The sequence below is a fragment of the Schistocerca piceifrons genome, chromosome 1 (assembly GCF_021461385.2).
Source record: "Schistocerca piceifrons isolate TAMUIC-IGC-003096 chromosome 1, iqSchPice1.1, whole genome shotgun sequence".
In the NCBI taxonomy this organism is placed as follows: domain Eukaryota; kingdom Metazoa; phylum Arthropoda; class Insecta; order Orthoptera; family Acrididae; genus Schistocerca; species Schistocerca piceifrons.
Window position 1 is genome coordinate 546,719,901 of NC_060138.1, and position 17,765 is coordinate 546,737,665.

The 17,765-nt window shown below is 40.1% G+C and overlaps 1 protein-coding gene and 1 non-coding gene across 2 annotated transcripts in view; both read left to right on the forward strand.

Moving 5' to 3' along the window:
* The window catches only part of LOC124786607, a 156,529-nt gene that overhangs the window by 54,822 nt on the left and 83,942 nt on the right, over positions 1–17,765 (forward strand). Inside the window, exons 2-3 of the mRNA XM_047254277.1 lie at positions 5,386–5,538; positions 8,280–8,729. Of these exons, the coding sequence (XP_047110233.1) occupies positions 5,386–5,538; positions 8,280–8,729 (603 nt within the window). The remainder of the gene's footprint in view (positions 1–5,385; positions 5,539–8,279; positions 8,730–17,765) is intronic.
* Positions 3,933–4,006, forward strand: Trnan-guu. The gene has a single exon. It is a non-coding gene; the product is annotated as a tRNA-Asn (tRNA).

Here is a 17,765-nt window from a genome sequence, read left to right on the forward strand (position 1 = left end):
GAATTGTATCAAAAGGTACTGAATACGTTGAAAGGTGTGCTCGAAAAATATTATATAGTCTCCTGCTTAAAAGATCACTGATCATGTACGTAGACAAGTAAACACAGTTTCGAACATTAATGAGCCGTTAAAATTTTAGTGACTGACCAGGATTGAGAAGACAGTTTGTTTCCACATTTTACGTACGTACATGTAACACTGTCATCACGATTTGTATTTCTAACTGGTTTCCTCCCTTACCTTCCAACTTTATCTCCAAAGAAATTTTTATTTCTACTAGATCTGTGAAGAAGCATAGAGACATTGGTTGAGTAAAGTATCTGAAACATTTCCATCCTATATCTTTGTACTTTTCACAATGTATCACTACCCGACATTTTACTATAACAAATTTTATCAAATACGACGCCTTTTCTTATACATTTTAAATGTGCCACTGCCATGGAACAGCATATATTCATGTTACAAAAACCATCATAAACGCCAATTAAGCTTTAGTAATCTGTATTCGCTTATGGCATCTGCTCAGTGCACTGTATGATGTAGAAAGCTGTGTTGCATGGTCCTGGTCCATGTTTCGTAGCATTTTGCTGACTTCTCGACGTGACTTAATGCATCGTTCACGTGCGTGAATCCTTCGCAACGTGAAATTCTATCGCAAACTGCGTGGATGTTAATTATCACGTCCTGTGTGAGGGCGATTTATGCCCATTCTGCAATTTTGCGTCAGAGGAAGGGATAAAAATGCGGCGAACACGAGTACTCTAATACGAGTGTCATGAACTGAATTCTGTACTAATCTGAGATAACCTGGTCTCGACTGTATGTTGGTCTGGCCAAGTCCAACCAAAGTCCACATTTTCTGTAAGGATATTTAGGCGGCACAGTCTCGCGCCATTCTCCGTGAACACTGGTCGGCAGGTTCATTACTGCTACCCAACGCCTAATTGTTCTGTTATTTGGAGGGTCCGATCCTTTAATGGGATGACTTTTGCGGGCCAGTTACCGGAGTGATGTGTGGAGCACCATCGAATGATGCAGAAGTAGCCTCAGGAGTAACCTAGCGAAGTACATTGCGACCTTTGCTAATCACGACTTGCATTACTCAATGCCAGAAAATATTAATAGTAACTTCAAACAACTTGCAGATGGTGTACCTATCTATAACGAATGACTGTATGAAAAAGATACTCAAAATTCTGTCAAAACTTAATACGATTTCAAAGCGGTTCAAACATTTACAACTTGTTTTAAATATTGAGAAGTCTAAAACTTCGCGTCCTATGACTGTGCTGGCACGTCCGATTTCTTCATTATATCAAAAGGTGTGGGACAATGTTGTCCTATACCCAACTGTATAACGTCTATGCAGAAGACGTCATTAGGAACGCCCTTGATGTTTGGAATAAAGGCATCTCAATTGGTGTTAGAACTATTAACAGTCTCAGATTTCTGTTTCTTGCCAGCAGCGAAGATGATCATGCCGAGCCACTAACAAAAGTACAACACATTAGTCTATCATATCGATTAGACCTCAATCTCAGCAAGTTCAAATCCATGTTAATTGATCGAGGGGCACAAATCCAACTCACAAGTCGATTAAAGAAACTTGAAGTCGTGCATTATTTCATGAGTCTTGGATCAGTCATAAGGGACACGGGAAGCTGTCAAGATGATACAAAAAAAGCGGATCACGTTAGGGCGTGTGGTTATGAAGGAACTCACCAAGATTTGGCAGAACAAAGCGATAACCAACACTACAAAGGTCCGCCTTGTTGAAACACTCGCGTTTTCCGTCTTCTTTTACGGTTGCATAACGTGTACCCTTAAGGCCAAAGACAAGCAGCATACTGATGCATTCGAACTTCTGTGCTGGCTCAGGATGCTGTATATAAAATGGACCGAAAGAAAAATAAATGCGATAATTTTTCAGCAACTCATTATCTCCAGGCGCATTTCATCTCCTGTCCAGTTCTTTGGCGATAGTACGAGAAAATATGGAGAAAATACTCATGGAAGGAAAGATCGAGGGCAAGAAACCCAGGAGAAGAGCAGCGAGCAGGCGGATGGATCAAATCAAGAAGATCTATGGTCTACTCTTCAGCAGGTTGTAAGAGAATCTGGTAACTGTTCAGGATGGAGACACTTGGTTCATGGGTTCATGGCGCTCAGTAATGACCACAGTGACTTGTGATAATGATGATGATGACGGTAATGATGATGACTATAATATCAGTGAGTCACAATTGGAATCAGTCAAGTCGTAGAAACGTCTGGATGTGGCTATTTGCCTGGACACGATATGAAATGGTCGCATAGACTCAGATCTAGGTAAGCCACTTGGCAGACTTCAGTTCGTTGGTACTGGATGTTTATAACTGAAGTGCAGCTGCTCACAGAGGTCCAGCGTAGGGTTTAATTATCATATGGCAGCGAAGCTTGGTAGGTATCCTAATGTGTTAAACATTAGTTAACAATTTTGGCCACCAGGCGCAAATCTGGCGCTGTGAATGCAAGAAAGACATATAGCAACTTTTCCGTAAGTGATGGATTAGGAATGGGACGTGGCCAGAAAAGGTCAAACAAGTGAGAAAGTTAATTATTAACTGCGCTAAACAGCTGGTTCAATATGAGCACTGGAGACAGCGACGAGATGCTGTACAGTGCCAGATCTGTCCCCGCGGCCAAAATTGAAACTAACGTTATCCAGGGTAAATCGGTTTCGTATTAATACATTAGCATATCTACCAAGTTTCGCAGCCATACGATAATTACATCCCACACTGGACTTCTGGAAGTAGCTGCACTTTAAATGTAGTCACCCTACAAAGGAGACTGCTCTACAAAGGAGACTCGTCCTAGAATATTGCTCTAGTGTGTCGGATCCAAACTAAATGCGACTAACTGGGGCTACTGACATGCAAAAAGGCAGCAAGAATGGTCACAGGTTTGTGTGATCCATGGGAGAGCATCCGAGATGTCGAAAACCCGAATCAGCAGACAGATGCCAGCTATCCTGTGGAAGCTTACTTTTGCTGTTTCAAGAAACAGTGCTATACATAGGAATATGGGGGGGGGGGTCAAATGAAAACTGAACACCGCTCACAACGGTAACATGGAATGGTTCCATTCACAAGCGATCATTATCACCGTCAGATCTGAAACATATTCAAACAGGTATCATGTACAGAAGAGCGTTAGACACATGATCTGCGGTACCGGTTTTCAGTCCAAACGTTATCTGTCTTTTTTCACAAAACGATATCTCGTGTAGGTAGGTACACCAATCTGACACGTCTATGGCTGCTCCTTGCGTGTGATCATCTGTACTTAACAAAAATCAGAATGGATAGTTTTTTTATTGGATAGAAATGCATGTAGCTGAGACCTGTCATTTGAGAAACAGTTGACATGGTTTATCTCCACAAACTGATTTTCAATTAATAAATGAAAAGCACAATATAATGTTACGCTACAAGATTCCTGTAGAACATGTACGATGTTGTCCATTCATTAATCATTATGTTAATACACCAGGAATCGACGGTAGATTTCACTAGTTTTCAAGCCTTTTCATGTGGCGCACGCTAAGCTTTCAAAAAAGTGAAAACTAGTTTATGGAAATAAACAAATGTTTCATAACTGACCGCTTGTAGTTATCTGTATTTATATTTCATTACTTATATAGCCACGGTTTTCTGCAATGTCCATAATGGATAACCTTAATCTGGATATTTTGCTATCAGTGACCGAGATACAATAGTCTGCGTTGTAGAAAATTATCGGCCAAGCCTAGTTGTTGTACTTCGAACAAAATTTCTTCAAGCTGAGACGAAGTAAGACTGCGCCGGAAATACTTTACCAAATTGAAATGTTTCACAATGGTTTGCAAAACAGGTATCATACAGAAAAATGACAAATACGGAACACAAGCCTCCGTGGCGCAATCGGCTAGCGCGTTCGGCTGTTAACCGAAAGGTTGGTGGTTCGAGCCCACCCGGGGGCGATAATTTTTAAATATGTAGTTTGGTACACTTTACCTTAGTGAATGAAATTCGATCATTCTCCCCTCTCATAGCTCTAAATACACTTTTTTTTATGCCCAAATTTCTTAGTCGTTTCTTGCCTGCTGCGACGTTCCGCAATTGTGTATTAATTCGCCGACTATGATCGAGAAATTGACACGTAAACTACTAAAGATCTTTGTGGCGATCAAAGTTTGAACGCCTTCTTTATTTACTTGCCTCAGCATCTCAAATCTGACTGTGACTCATGAATTTCATTGCTCGTTGCCTGATACCCAAACAGCTGCAAAGGAAGACTAAGATTACACGTCCCATCGAGGACTAGAGATATATGACATTGGAAGGTTGGAGAAAGAAATCGGCCGTATCCTTTCCAAGGGACATTGCCTTACGCTATTTAAGAAAACAACATGGAACCTAAATATGGATGACCAGACGGAAATCTGAATTGCTGCCTTCGCGATTGCCAAGTCCATACAACGTCGAAGGAAGGAGGGAGGTTATAGTTTACGTTACACCTAACGAGATCATTAGTGACGGTACAACGTCAAGGGAAAGGGGAAATGCATTGCAAATCAGAAGAAGATAGGCAAAGACAGCACATGAGAGAACGCTATTTCTTCACATACCCTTCGAAAGCGTTCCTTTCGTTAATTGAAATCTATGTAGGCTTCATTTGAGATCACTTTACTTCCGGGCTTTTTCTTTTCAATCGCTGTTAGCGCACCAGGTACGGACTGTCTATTTTTACTTTGTAGAAGCGGTGTAATTTAATAATCTAAATAAGAAATTGGTGCACCAGTTACACGTTTACATGCGTAGCACGACGCGTTTCAGGAATTTATTCTCATTTTCATTTGCTCGGGGAATTTACATTAGTGTTTTGTTCTGATTCTCTCTCCCTGCAGTTACATTTCTCTGGTCTAAGAGTATTGTCCCAGGTTTTGTACGCAGAAAATCGTATACAGCTTGCACACTGTTCGCTTTACGTTGAACTATGATTTGGTGCTAAGATACTGCGGCATATACAATAGTAATGTAAACTCCCACAGCATTTGAAAGTGAATAAATTCGTGTACTGTAACGTGTGGCGCTACGCATGAAGTAACTTACGTAATTTGTGAAGTACTTTTTGTTTATATCATTACTGACATAGTTAAAGGTTTTCAAAAAACATCGTTTGTGGTGGATGAAATTAAGTTTATTTAAACTTAGGATATTCTTTCTTACCTTCATTACTTGAGGATGCTCAAGCTTGTGTACCAGAGCATATGATAAACACCCGAGCCGCTACCGGCTGTCGCGTTCATTCTTCTCAGAAGCGGAAAAGTGATGGTGTGGACTATGTGTTATGTTTCAGGTGCTTCGTGGTTGATATTGACATCCTTACTGCTGCTGGGTACATCATCAGCTGACGATCCGCCGAAAGCTGAACCCCGTGGAGACACCTACTTGGACGCTTATGCAGACTCATATGGCAGGGGCGACCTCATCGGTGCCAATGGAGAAGGAGGTGGGAGCGCAGTTGCTCTAGCCTTAACTGTTTACTCCCTTACCCACACTGCTGTCCGCAATCACGAGAGCTGACGAGCGCTCGACTTACCTACGAAACGCATTTAAAGCTAACGCTACTAGCGCGGCATAAACACCTCAGAAATTTGGTGTATTGATCACATATCCCACTGAAAAATAAGCAGTTTGTACGTTTGCGTCAATGATGCACTCACTCAGGTCGTAAGAAAACTTAGAGACTAACTTCACAGGGCTGGAAGAGAACGTCACATTACTCTGCACAGTTGAGCAGAATAATACAAACATTTATGAAAAAGAAAAAGAAAGAAAGATTGCGTTTAACGTCCCGTCGTCATTGAGGTAATCAGAGACAGAGTGCAAGCTCGGATTGTGTATAGCATGGGGAAAGAAATCGGCCGTGCACTTTCAAAAGAACCATCTCAGTATTTGCCTGGAGTTATTTAGGGAACTCATAGAAAACCTAAATGTAGATGGCCTGATGGCCGGACGCGGGTTTGAAGCATCATCCTCCCGAATACAAGTCTAGCGTGCCAATCACTGCACCATCTTGGTCCGTCTATGAAAAAAAAGAGACAAAAGCTTTATTACCAGACTGTCTGATCATCTCGTATTAATTACAGCTCTACGGTCGCAGGTTCAAATCGTGCCTCGGACATGGATGTGTGTGATGTCCTTAGGTTTGGTAGGTTTAAGTAGTTCTAAGTCTAGGGGACTGATGACCTCAGATATTAAGTCCCATAGTGCTTAGAGCCATTTGAACCATTTAATTACAGATTTTATCCGATGTGAGAAAGTCATTCTCAATTTTCAGAAGGATACATGCTCACTCTACCTGCAAAAATAACGCAGACGTAGAAAATCTCCTTGGAGCAACGCGTCCCTCCCTCTTAGCTCTCAAGGGAAGTAAAAAATATGTTGTAGTCAGGTGCTTGTCATTCAAGAAAACGATTTAAAAGTCGGCATTAGACACATTTTTGACTGTTTCAGAACTGGAATTTTTTATGGATACTCACAAGTCGCCATTCGTCTACCTAAATATTAAACTTACTCCACAGCACCCTTGCCTTGGAGGAGGAAATCGGCTGCACAGCTTGTCCTCAAAATTTCCTCACAAAGGTTCAGTTTCATTTCATGTCAGGAAACTGAAAGAGCAATATGAGGTTTTGTGTGTCATCAACATGCACATTGAACTGCCAACTGCAGAAGCATGAATGTAGGAATTTTTGATCTATTACACACGCCATTCACTAGGGAAGACAGCATTGGGTGAAGACACACAGCCAGAATACTGAGATAATCCCTCTTTGTGTTCCACCCATGCAGGACAACAAATGGGCCCCATGACTGCACCATTGACGGGGCAATAAACTCTAATCATCCTCACTTTCCTTCCTCTACTGTCCATGGAATACTTACAAAAAATACAGGTTTAAACAGTTACTGAGACAAGTTAAATTTTTGTGAATAAAGCCATCTAGATCATTTAACATATTTCTATATTTATAAGAATGTTTCAGCTACTGCCATCATCAGATCAAAACTTACAACTTATGGAACAAGTTTTACTGTCACTTTCAATAAAACTTATATCTAAGTGGTGTATTAAATGGCCATTGGCAGTCGACACATTGCTTAGGCATATGTTTTATTGGAACTGACACTGAAACTTGTATCGCTAGTTTTAAATTTTGATCTGATGATGGGCAGTAGCCGAAACATCATTAAAAGTAAAGAAATATGTTAAGTGGTCTACAGGGCTGTATTCACAAAAATCACTATGATCATACATTCATCCAGGAAATTTGTTACCTTTATGAATGAAAGTTTATGATATTTTTAATACAATTTATAAAGTTTGTGTACTATCTTTTGATGTAGCTGGCTTTACCTGCATTGTGAGAATGGATTTGGAATAAAGTCCTATTGTTCATTGTCATAGCATAAGGGGTAATCAAAAAGTTTCCATTCAAAGGCTGTACTGTCCTGAATGGGTATGCCAGACAAGCAAAATAGTTATGAGGATTGAGGCAATCATCCAACTGCTGCACCAGGTTGAAGATACCTGTATGGTAAAACACTGTGATCTGCTGCATGAAGAAGCCCATAACTGCCTGTCGCACCCTTTGTCCAACAGGAATCATCAATTGTTCAAGGTCTTTTTTAAGAGACTGTAGGCGTGATAACTGCTTGGAGATACATGAGGACTATAGGGGGGAGGGTGTCGAGTGTCTCCCTCTTGAGTTGCGTTACAATATTTGCAATATGGGAGTGTGTATTACGATGAAGCAGCACCGTTCCACTACGGTAGTTTTCGACAGACATGCTGCTGCATACACGTTCTTCATTCTCCAATGGATGTCTACTGTCACTTGTCCTTTGGGAGCTAAGAGAAGTATAACAGCACATTGGTCCTATTTTGATGCATTTGAGAATAACATCGCCATAGTTTACATTCCCACATTTACCAAATGCATGTCAGAAATACACAAAAGCCACACTAATCCCTTGACTACATGTCGATGCTTCTACATCCACATCAGAGTCACGCTTCATTACATATACGCTGCAGCAATGCCCTCAAATGGAAACTTTTTGATCGCCCCTTATAGTTTGTGGACGTAGACATAACAAAGCATGTTCTTGTAGTTCCCCTGGCAGGTTAGCTACTGCACCATGTGATTCAAATGCACAATAATTTTTCCCCTCCTCCTCCTGTTGCAGGTTACTTTGGAGAACCCAGTCCAGTGTATGGTGGGCCAGTCGGAGGTGGGCCCAGTGGCAATTACGGCCCTCCACCGAGCGGAATCTATGGTCCACCACAACCACGGCCTGTCTACGGACCGCCACACCTGCCCAATGGGGGACCCTACCCAGCACCAGTGCGCCCGCCCCTCCACGACCATCACCATCACCATCACGACCACCACGACCTCTCCCCGGCACCCTATGCTGCTCCCGATCACTTCTTCCCACCTATCCCTTTCGATATCAGCCTGCTCTTCAAGATCATCCTAAAAGTGGTTATCTTCAAACTGATAGTCAAGTTTATTGCTGTCATATGCCTTCTGCTCTTTTTGCCAGCCCTCGAGATTTACAAGAAAGGCATGGGCATGGTGGGCGGTGGGGCTGGCAATAGCAGTGGGGACGCTGATGATGACCGGGTCTTCTCAGGTAGGTGTACCATCATTCTGCGTACTCCAGTGGCTGCAAAGTGTGACACCCTTATTATTTGGAAAAATGAATTGGAAACCTTGACAGCATGATAACATTGTCATGTTTCTTGATGCCAAATGGATGTGCCCAGTCAAACATATCCCTCCTTTCAGTCATTTTGTGTCTACAGCTCTTTTATATCAATTTTGATTCACTAACTCTTCATTAGTTATACTCGGTTTTTCCGAAAGGTACGGCCAAACTTTCAGGAAACATTCCTCACACACAAAGAAAGAAAATATGTTATGTGGACATGTGTCTGGAAACGCTTACTTTCCATGTTAGAGCTCATTTTATTACTTCTCTTCAAATCACATTAATCATGGAATAGTGTGTGTGTGTGTGTGTGTTTGAGGTTTACGGGCGCTAAACAGCGTGGTCATCAGCGCCCATAATCATCGAATAGAAACACACAGCAACAGAACGTGCCAGCGTGACTTCAAACACTTTGTTACAGGAAATGTTCAAAATGTCCTCCATTAGTGAGGATACATGCATCCACCCTCTGTCACATGGAATCCCTGATGCACTGATGCAGCCCTGGAGAGTGGCGTATTGTAGCACAGCTGTTCACAATACAAGCACGAAGAGTCTCTACATTTGGTACCAGGGTTGTGTAGACAAGAGCTTTCAAATGCCCCCATAAATGAAAGTCAAGAGGGTTGAGGTCAGGAGAGCGTGGAGGCCATGGAATTGGTCCGCCTCTACCAATCCATCGATCACCGAATCTGTTGTTGAGAAGCGTACGAACACTTCGACTGAAATGTGCAGGAGCTCCATCGTGCATGAACCACATGTTGGGTCGTACTTGTAAAGGCACATGTTCGAGCAGCACAGGTAGAGTATCCCATATGAAATCATGGCAGTGAATCGAGGAAGTACAGTACATACTGACGAAACTAAAATGAGCTCTAACATGGAAACTAAGTGTTTCCGGACACATGTCCACATAACATCTTTTCTTTATTTGTGTGTGAGGAATGTTTCCTGAAAGTTTGGCCGTACCTTTTTGTAACACCCTGTATAGACTATCCATCCTGTCTTCAGTATTCCCCTTTCCCATTCCAAAAAGTCTACTGTCCTTTTTGTCTGCACTGTTTATCATACACATTTCATTTTCCTATAAGGCTATAATCCAAACAAATATCTCCAGCATTTAAATCTATATTCAATGTCAATATACTTCTCTTCTGTAAGGAAAACTTTTCTTATTATTGCTACATTGCATTTTAAATTCCCACACTTTCACCACTGTCAGTTATTTTGCTGCCCAAATAGCAGAAATCATTACTACTTTTAGCGTCTCATTTCCTAATACAATCTCCTCAGCATTACCCGATTTGATTCCACTACACTCCATTACCCTTATTTAACTTTTGTTATGTTCACATCACAGCTCCTTTTCAAGACACTATCCAATCTGTCAAATCTTCTGCTGTCTCTGTGAGAAACAATGAAGTTCTTCTTTTTTTCTCCCTGAATATAATTCAAAATAACAAATATTGGCAGCTGTCTCCAAAACTAAGTACCCATACAGATGAAATGGCAGCAGTGTTAAATCTGGAAGTGAAATTTAAGTAGGTTTCTCATTCTATCCATGAATCTTCGTGGCTTCAAGTTGATGCCCGTGTTTTGCTTATAGGTGAATTCTGCAGCTACCTCTACTATGCCACTTTTTATGTATGTTAGAATCATATTATCAGTAGCCCCTTGCAGAGTTACTCTTAGTTCACTCCATCCAATTTATCTATCCAACCTCTTTATTTATTTAGCCCATTAATCATAAGCAGTAAAATGTAAATAAGGATATTCAACTGGTGCATCACTTATTCTTTTCTCATCCATCTTCCAACTGTGGATTCACCTCTTGCAGTCTCTGCAGAGAATAGCAGCAGTGCAAATCCTTCATATTGTCTTTTTCCCATGTTTCTTTTCAGTTTAATTAGACCCAGTTACTGTGCATGCTTTTTTTTCTTTGGCCAGTTGTGCTCTTCACTTCATTAAACTTTTTGAGCAATCTAAAGTGTCTGCCATGTTAGCTCGTTCTGCTATCCATATTTGTGTTGCATCTATTCTCATCATTAGCACCACTGTCCCTCCCTCATTTATACACCTCTACCTAGTTACAGTACCTCTTCTTATTCATGTTGAACTACAATACCCACAATTTCAGTTTTACACCCAACTGTTGCCTTTTTAGCTGTCAGTAATGGGGTTATGTCTCATCCACACTGCTTTCCTTATACATCTACCTACGGAGTTTCATTCATGATCTTGGAATTTCTAAACTCATTTTCAAATATATTAGGTTGGTGCCTAAGTTTGTGCCATTTTTGTTTTGCACTTTGGCATCCAGGTTATTATGGATTTATTTATTGATTGTCATTTGTTATTTGTAGTTCACTGTTGCTATCTGATTCTACATGTTGTCATTTGGAGATATCTAGTGGAGCTGCGGATGCTAGAAAATGGAATGCAAAGTGGAGGAATCTGAACGTTTCTGATGTATTCTTCTGTTTGAGTTCGATGAAGAGGTGACAGTAGTGGAGGCAGCCAGAACCATTTGCGCTGCGTATGGGGATAATGCCATTGGAGAGAGAATGGCAGCAAAATGGTTTTCTCATTTTAAAGAGGATTCCTTCAACGTTAGTGACCCTCCATGTTCAGGAAGACCTCCAGGGTTTGAAGAATATCATTTAAAAGCATTAATGCACAGTGACCCACTTCACACAATGGGGCAGGTTCAAAAATTGAGTGTATTGGGACAGCACGCTCTAAGCCAAAATCACAAAAATGAGTGAATAGCCATATGTGCACTCCTCTGCTTGCACATCATCAATTCACTTGTGAACAACACCAACCATTGCTCTCCTGTATCATTACTAGTGATGAGGAATGGTGTCTTTACTAGTAATGAGGAATGGTTGAGCCCAAACAAAGCAGCAGCTCCCCATACAAAGACCTGCACACATTCATGCATGTTATGCATCTGACAGAACAGAGACATTATGGAGACGAGTGTATATAGCATTTTAATGTTTTGTGATGTATCTAGACTCTGACCAAAACTTTTAGGCTGGAGGTTTTTGTGTACTGCAGAGTGGCTGGCTCCTCCCTTTTTTCCTTGTGGTCAGCCAGCCACTTACATTTGCTATATTTTTTTAATTCCTTCTCCCACTTTCTTCCAGTGTTGTCCATGTTTTCCTGCTGACGGCATACTTCATCCCATACTTCGGTATGGGTAGGCACATATTTTTTCAACCTTGTTACCTGTGTTTTACATTCTGTTTTATCTTCCTGTTCTGAGTATTTTCTTGACACCCGTCTCACACTGTTATTGAGCGGGCGCTGAAGACCTTGCCGTCGTGTGCCCATACCAACCTCTCCATCCATCCAGAGACAGCATGGTGTGCCACAAATTGCTTCCCGAGGCATAACCATCACAGCTGACATTCATTGTCAACAACTGAGACGTCTTGCAGATGTAGTCCAAGAACAATGACCAGAAAAACTGCGTGAAGTGATGCTACTCCACAATTATGCGTGCCTGCATTCTAACAGACCGACAGAAAACACTGTGCATCAGTTGGGTTGGGAAGTCATTCCACATCCACTTTATTCACATGGATCCTGTGCCCTCACATTTTCACCTTTTCCACTCTCTGTTGAACAACCTTCAACGAACTTCCTTTCTGAATGAAAAAGCACTAAAAATGGCTTGACGAGTTCTCTGGGTCAAAACCATGTGATTGCAAAAGTTGCAGAATTAAAAGTTCCCCCAGCTTTCGCAGGCTGTTATAAATAGTGAAGGAGAATTTATTATTAATAACGTAAGTCTCTGTTATCTGTATCTGTTGTGTTTATTAAACTTGTGGAAAAACACTATGAACTTATGCACCAACTCAGTATTTATTCCTTAATGTCATTTTTCGCTAATAATAAAAATTAGTTTCAACTGAATTGTAAGTTAAGTAAAGCTATCCCTGATCCCAAGATAAGTTTTAACTCGCAGTGCTTCACTAGGCAAGATCCTATTGGAGCTGGTATGCCCCTACCTTCCAGTGACATGACTTAGTTAGCCAGTTGTGGAGGGACATACATTTGAATATGAATTTAACCATGGTGAAACCAGCCATTTTTAAAATTAAGAAATCATTGCCAGAGGAAAAAGAAGTGATAAGTGACACAAACTATCCAAGGAATGACTTAAGATTTGAAACGTGGATCTATGGAATTGCATTCTGAGACCCATTGAGCAATAGAGCTTGTCTGTCAGGTTTACAGTCAAAACACGAAACAAAAGTAATTTACACATAGGGTTTGTCTCTAAATATTGTTTTGAGAGCAAAGTTCTGAGTTCTGTGACAACTGAGCAACCTACCAGCTGACAAAGAAAGAAATTGTGAATCCTTATAAATTTAAATTAAAATCCTAATTTACTAGTAACCCTCCCCAGAAATTATCTGAATACACTCATTCAAGGACTGAACATTCCTGTGAGCTAAATTATCAGCATCAGAAGGGGAAAATAAACTAAATTATAAGCATCAACCCTCACCATAAACAGATGTCTGTTATTACGTAGTTTTGGTGACTGCTGTTCTTTGATAATCTTCATGTGGTCATGTTGATGTTCACTAGTAGTAGCAGGTGCACAGCACTTATATAAAAATAACCAGAACCAAAGATGATTTAAGGCTCAAGCCACCTCTTGAAGTGCCAAGCTAGGGAAGAGGGGTGCCAGAGGCAACACGGCAGTAGGATTTAGAGTAAGATTTTCGTTCTGCAGTGGAGTGTGCACTGATGTGAAACTTCCTGGCAGATTAAAACTGTGTGCCAGACCAAGACTCAGACTTGGTACCTTTGCTTTTGTGAGCAAATGCTCTACTAAAAGTGCTACCCAAGCTTGACTCAAGACTCTCCCCAAAGCTTTACTTCCATCAGTATCTTATCTCCCACCTTCCATTTTCACCTGCCTCGAAATGACTGGGTGTTTGTATTGTCCTCATCATTTCATCATCATTCATGAAAGTGGTGAGTTTGGACTGAGCAAAGATTGGGAATTTGTATGGGTGGTGATAATAGTGCAGTTGAGTGCCCCATAAACCAAACACCATCATCATCATCATCATCATCACCACCTCACCTTCCAAACTTCACAGAAGCTCTCCTGCAAAATCTGAAAGACCAGCTCACCTGGAATAAAGGATATTTCAGAGATATGGCTCTGCCACAGCCTGGGTGATGATTCCAGAATGAGAAAAACTATTCATTTCTACTTAACGAATAATAAAAATGCAGACTGCAGAACAAAACACACTTTTCTGTACAATGTCTGAAGAAGCGTTATCAAAGAACAAACCATTTTCCACTTTTAATGTGTCCATAATATTAACTACAAGTCAAGTGACGTGGATACTTTTAACTCTCAGTCTCTTAAACAACAGTTTGCAGGATTTTCACCAACTAGTATCACAGATTACTCTGTCGTCTCATTTCTCGGCTCTAATGTTACTTGTCAGTGCAAAGGGCTGCCCTAAAATTTGATACCAGAGAATATTCTACATCAATATGCATACTCTGCAAACCATCAAAGGATGAATGGTGGAGGGCACAATGTACCACTACTGGCATTTTCTTCCCCATTCCACTCGCAAACAGAGCAAAGCAAAACAGCTGTCTACATTCCTCCATACAAGCCCTAATTTTTCTTTTCTTGTTTTGTCTTCATTACCCTTACATGAACTGTACATAGACAGCTGTAGAATCGTTCTGCAGTCAGCTGCAAATGACTTCTATAAATTGTTTCTGTAGTGTTTCATGGAAATAATACCGTCTTACCTCCACGGATGTCCATTTCATTTTACAAAGTGCCACCATAGCACTTACATATTGATCCAAATCTAGCAGCATGCTTCTAAACAGCTCAACGTCATCCATTAACATGGGGTGAGGGGGGGGGGGGGGGGGGGAGGTCCAAATGCTTGAGCAATATTCAAGAATGGGTCACACTAGAGTTCTATAGCTATACTTTCTTAAAATTCTCCCAATAAACCAATGTAAACAATTTACCTTCCTACTACCTTCCTTACAAGCTCATTCCATTTCATGTTGCTTTGCAGTGCAGCGCCTAGATATTTAACTGTCATTACTATGTCAGACAGCATACTACTAACGCTGTATTTGAACACTGCATCATAATTTTTTCTACTCATCCATATTAACACTTAAGAGCAAGCTGCCATTCATCACACCAAACAGAATTTCTTTCTAAGTCATTCTCTATCCTTCTACAGTCACTTAATGATGATACCTCCCCGTATACCACATTGTTATCAGCAAACAGTCACAATAGCTGCTCACGCTGTCCATGAGATTAATTAATGTATGTAGAGAACATCAGCAGTCCAATTCTTAAGCGTTAAAATAAGTTACGTAAAACAAGCTTTCACATCTTATTGTCAGTGCTTGCGAAAATAGAAATATGCAGTTTCTGTACAAGATACTGTATGTAATGCTTCAAAGACTGCAACAGAGACTTAGAAAAGATCCCAAATGTTGCTGAATTTCTGAACAGTGCCCTTTACTAACAGACATATACACAACCCGACATAAAACTACATTGTCATGGCCAATTTCAAGGTCTTGGAACTGTGGTACCAGCGCAATGTAGTCAACCAGGAGAATGTAGCCATATTCCTGTACATGTGTTTTGTATTAGTCAGCTTGAAGTATGGCATTTTCCAAAACCTCATCATTTTAAATCTTGCTTATATTATGGATGATTAGCTGTACACTTTCTGTTGCTTATACTTCCACAGAATATTTTCATCTACCTGTTCTAGAATGATGTTTAACTTTACTGATTATTTGATAATTCTATGATAGTAAAATTTTGCTTTTAAACAAGTTGTACGAAAGAATCTGTATGGACTCTGTTCTGTTGCTGTTGAGCAACAATATGTTTTCTGCAAGCCATGAGCTGGTGTTACACACCGTTCTGTTTTCTAAATCATTTACATTACATCCCACATCTATTTTAATGACACTTCTGACGTCTTAAAATAGAAAAATACCAAATTTATTAGGTTTCTTGTGCAAAAATGTATTGAATGATTCATTCAGCAAAATGATTTTGTTAAATTGAATGAGATACCTACTGTTACCAACTGAACTGTTTACCAGTGTTAGTGCCTAGCAGAAAGAATATGTTGATACTCCATTTCTGAAGCCAAACTACTAATATGACAGCAAAACATGTGTACTGATGCGCTGCTAATCTTTTGCACCTAGCCAGTAGGAAGCAATTTATCTTAAGTGACCACATTCTCTCTTTCTCCCTTCTTATATAACAAATGTATGGAAAGAAAAGGTTGCTACTCACCATATAGCAAAGGTGTTGAGTCACAGTCACAATGAACAGACTACAAAACATGTAGGCTTTTGACCAAAAGACGTCCTCCTTAAATAGACTACATCATCAAGCACACATGACACAGCAGCCAGACACACTGGTCATGTGTGTGTTTGTGTCTGTGAGCTGCATTTGCACGAATGTGTGTGTCGGTATTTTATCTATTTCTGATGAAGACCTTCTGGCTGAAAGCTTATGCGTTTAGTAGTATTTTTGTTGTGCCTGTATGCAGCTCAACATCCCCACTATACAGTGTGTAGCACTCTATCCTTTGCATAATTTTTTTTTCAGTATTCCACCCTGGATTTTCCATTGTTTGATCTTCCCTTTATATATAATTATTTTACTAATGAGTATTTTAATCTTTCTGCAAACTTATGACCCCAACACACTGCACAGATGGACAGGCGTAAAATTAGTGCATAGTGCAATAATTAGTTTACCTGATGCCCCTGTTAGTCTCTTCTTGCAAATGAATTAATAATTACATTTGATTTATTTCTGCCCTTTATCCCATAGTTGTCTTATGCATATACCTTGGAACACCAGAATGTAAAAATTTTGCACGTTGACTCTACCAACAAAATTTTGCTTCGTCTAGCTGACTATTCACTGGAATCATTAAATTTTTTCTACATCCCCGATGGGCCATCAACAGTTTCATTATCCCACAGTAGATATGTAGTATGTTAAACATTCATCTTCTGGCTCTGATACTTCTTTTACAACTAATCAGATAACTTTAATTTTATTCTGAGGGCTCCCTATTTCCTTGGTCTAATGCATTGTTGATTTCCTTCAGTAGTTTACAAAATAGTGAAAAATGTAACTATCCCGTGACTATCCTTCATACTGTGATATAGCTCCCCTCACCCATAATAGTAGTAATGAAAACTGGGTTCTCACTCAGTAGTACTGAAGTTCTACCACTACTTTTTAATGGATAGGAACTATCAAGGAAAAAGATACTCGATTGCAGAAATGTATTAAATTTGTCACTCAAGTTGTCTGCAGTGTAGATTTCTTGCCAAGATTTCCCTTCAAGTCTGATTTTAAATGTTAACATATCAAGTGGATATATCTAAATTTTTTGTTTAGTGACTTTTCATTTGTATGTCTCCATTCCCTTTAGCCTTGTTACTTGTACATCATGATGGGGCAGACTCTTACTAATTTTTTTTTTCACTGTGTGCTTGTCAATTAAAGAACACTCTATGAAGATGTTATATGTGACTGCTTTACAGTGTTCCTTTACTGTAACTGGGAAGTACACAGAGATTTTGAGACCGAGGGCTGTTCATTAATTTGTCAAAACATTGCTACTGAAATGCTTTAGCAAAATTAACATTTTTTTTTCTAGGGACTGAGCATAGCTAAATGTCAATTTTGTAGAAAACAATCCTTTACTTCAAACTGGAATCTCTCTAGTGAACTTTGAAAGTTCACTCACTGAAAATTTAAAACTGCCGTACAGCATTCAAGTATATTCTGTCCACAGTATTGCTAAGTCAGTACTTTTGAAAAAAATATTACTTTTGACAAAGATAGCCCCTTACCCGGTCTACAAAGGATTTCTAGCA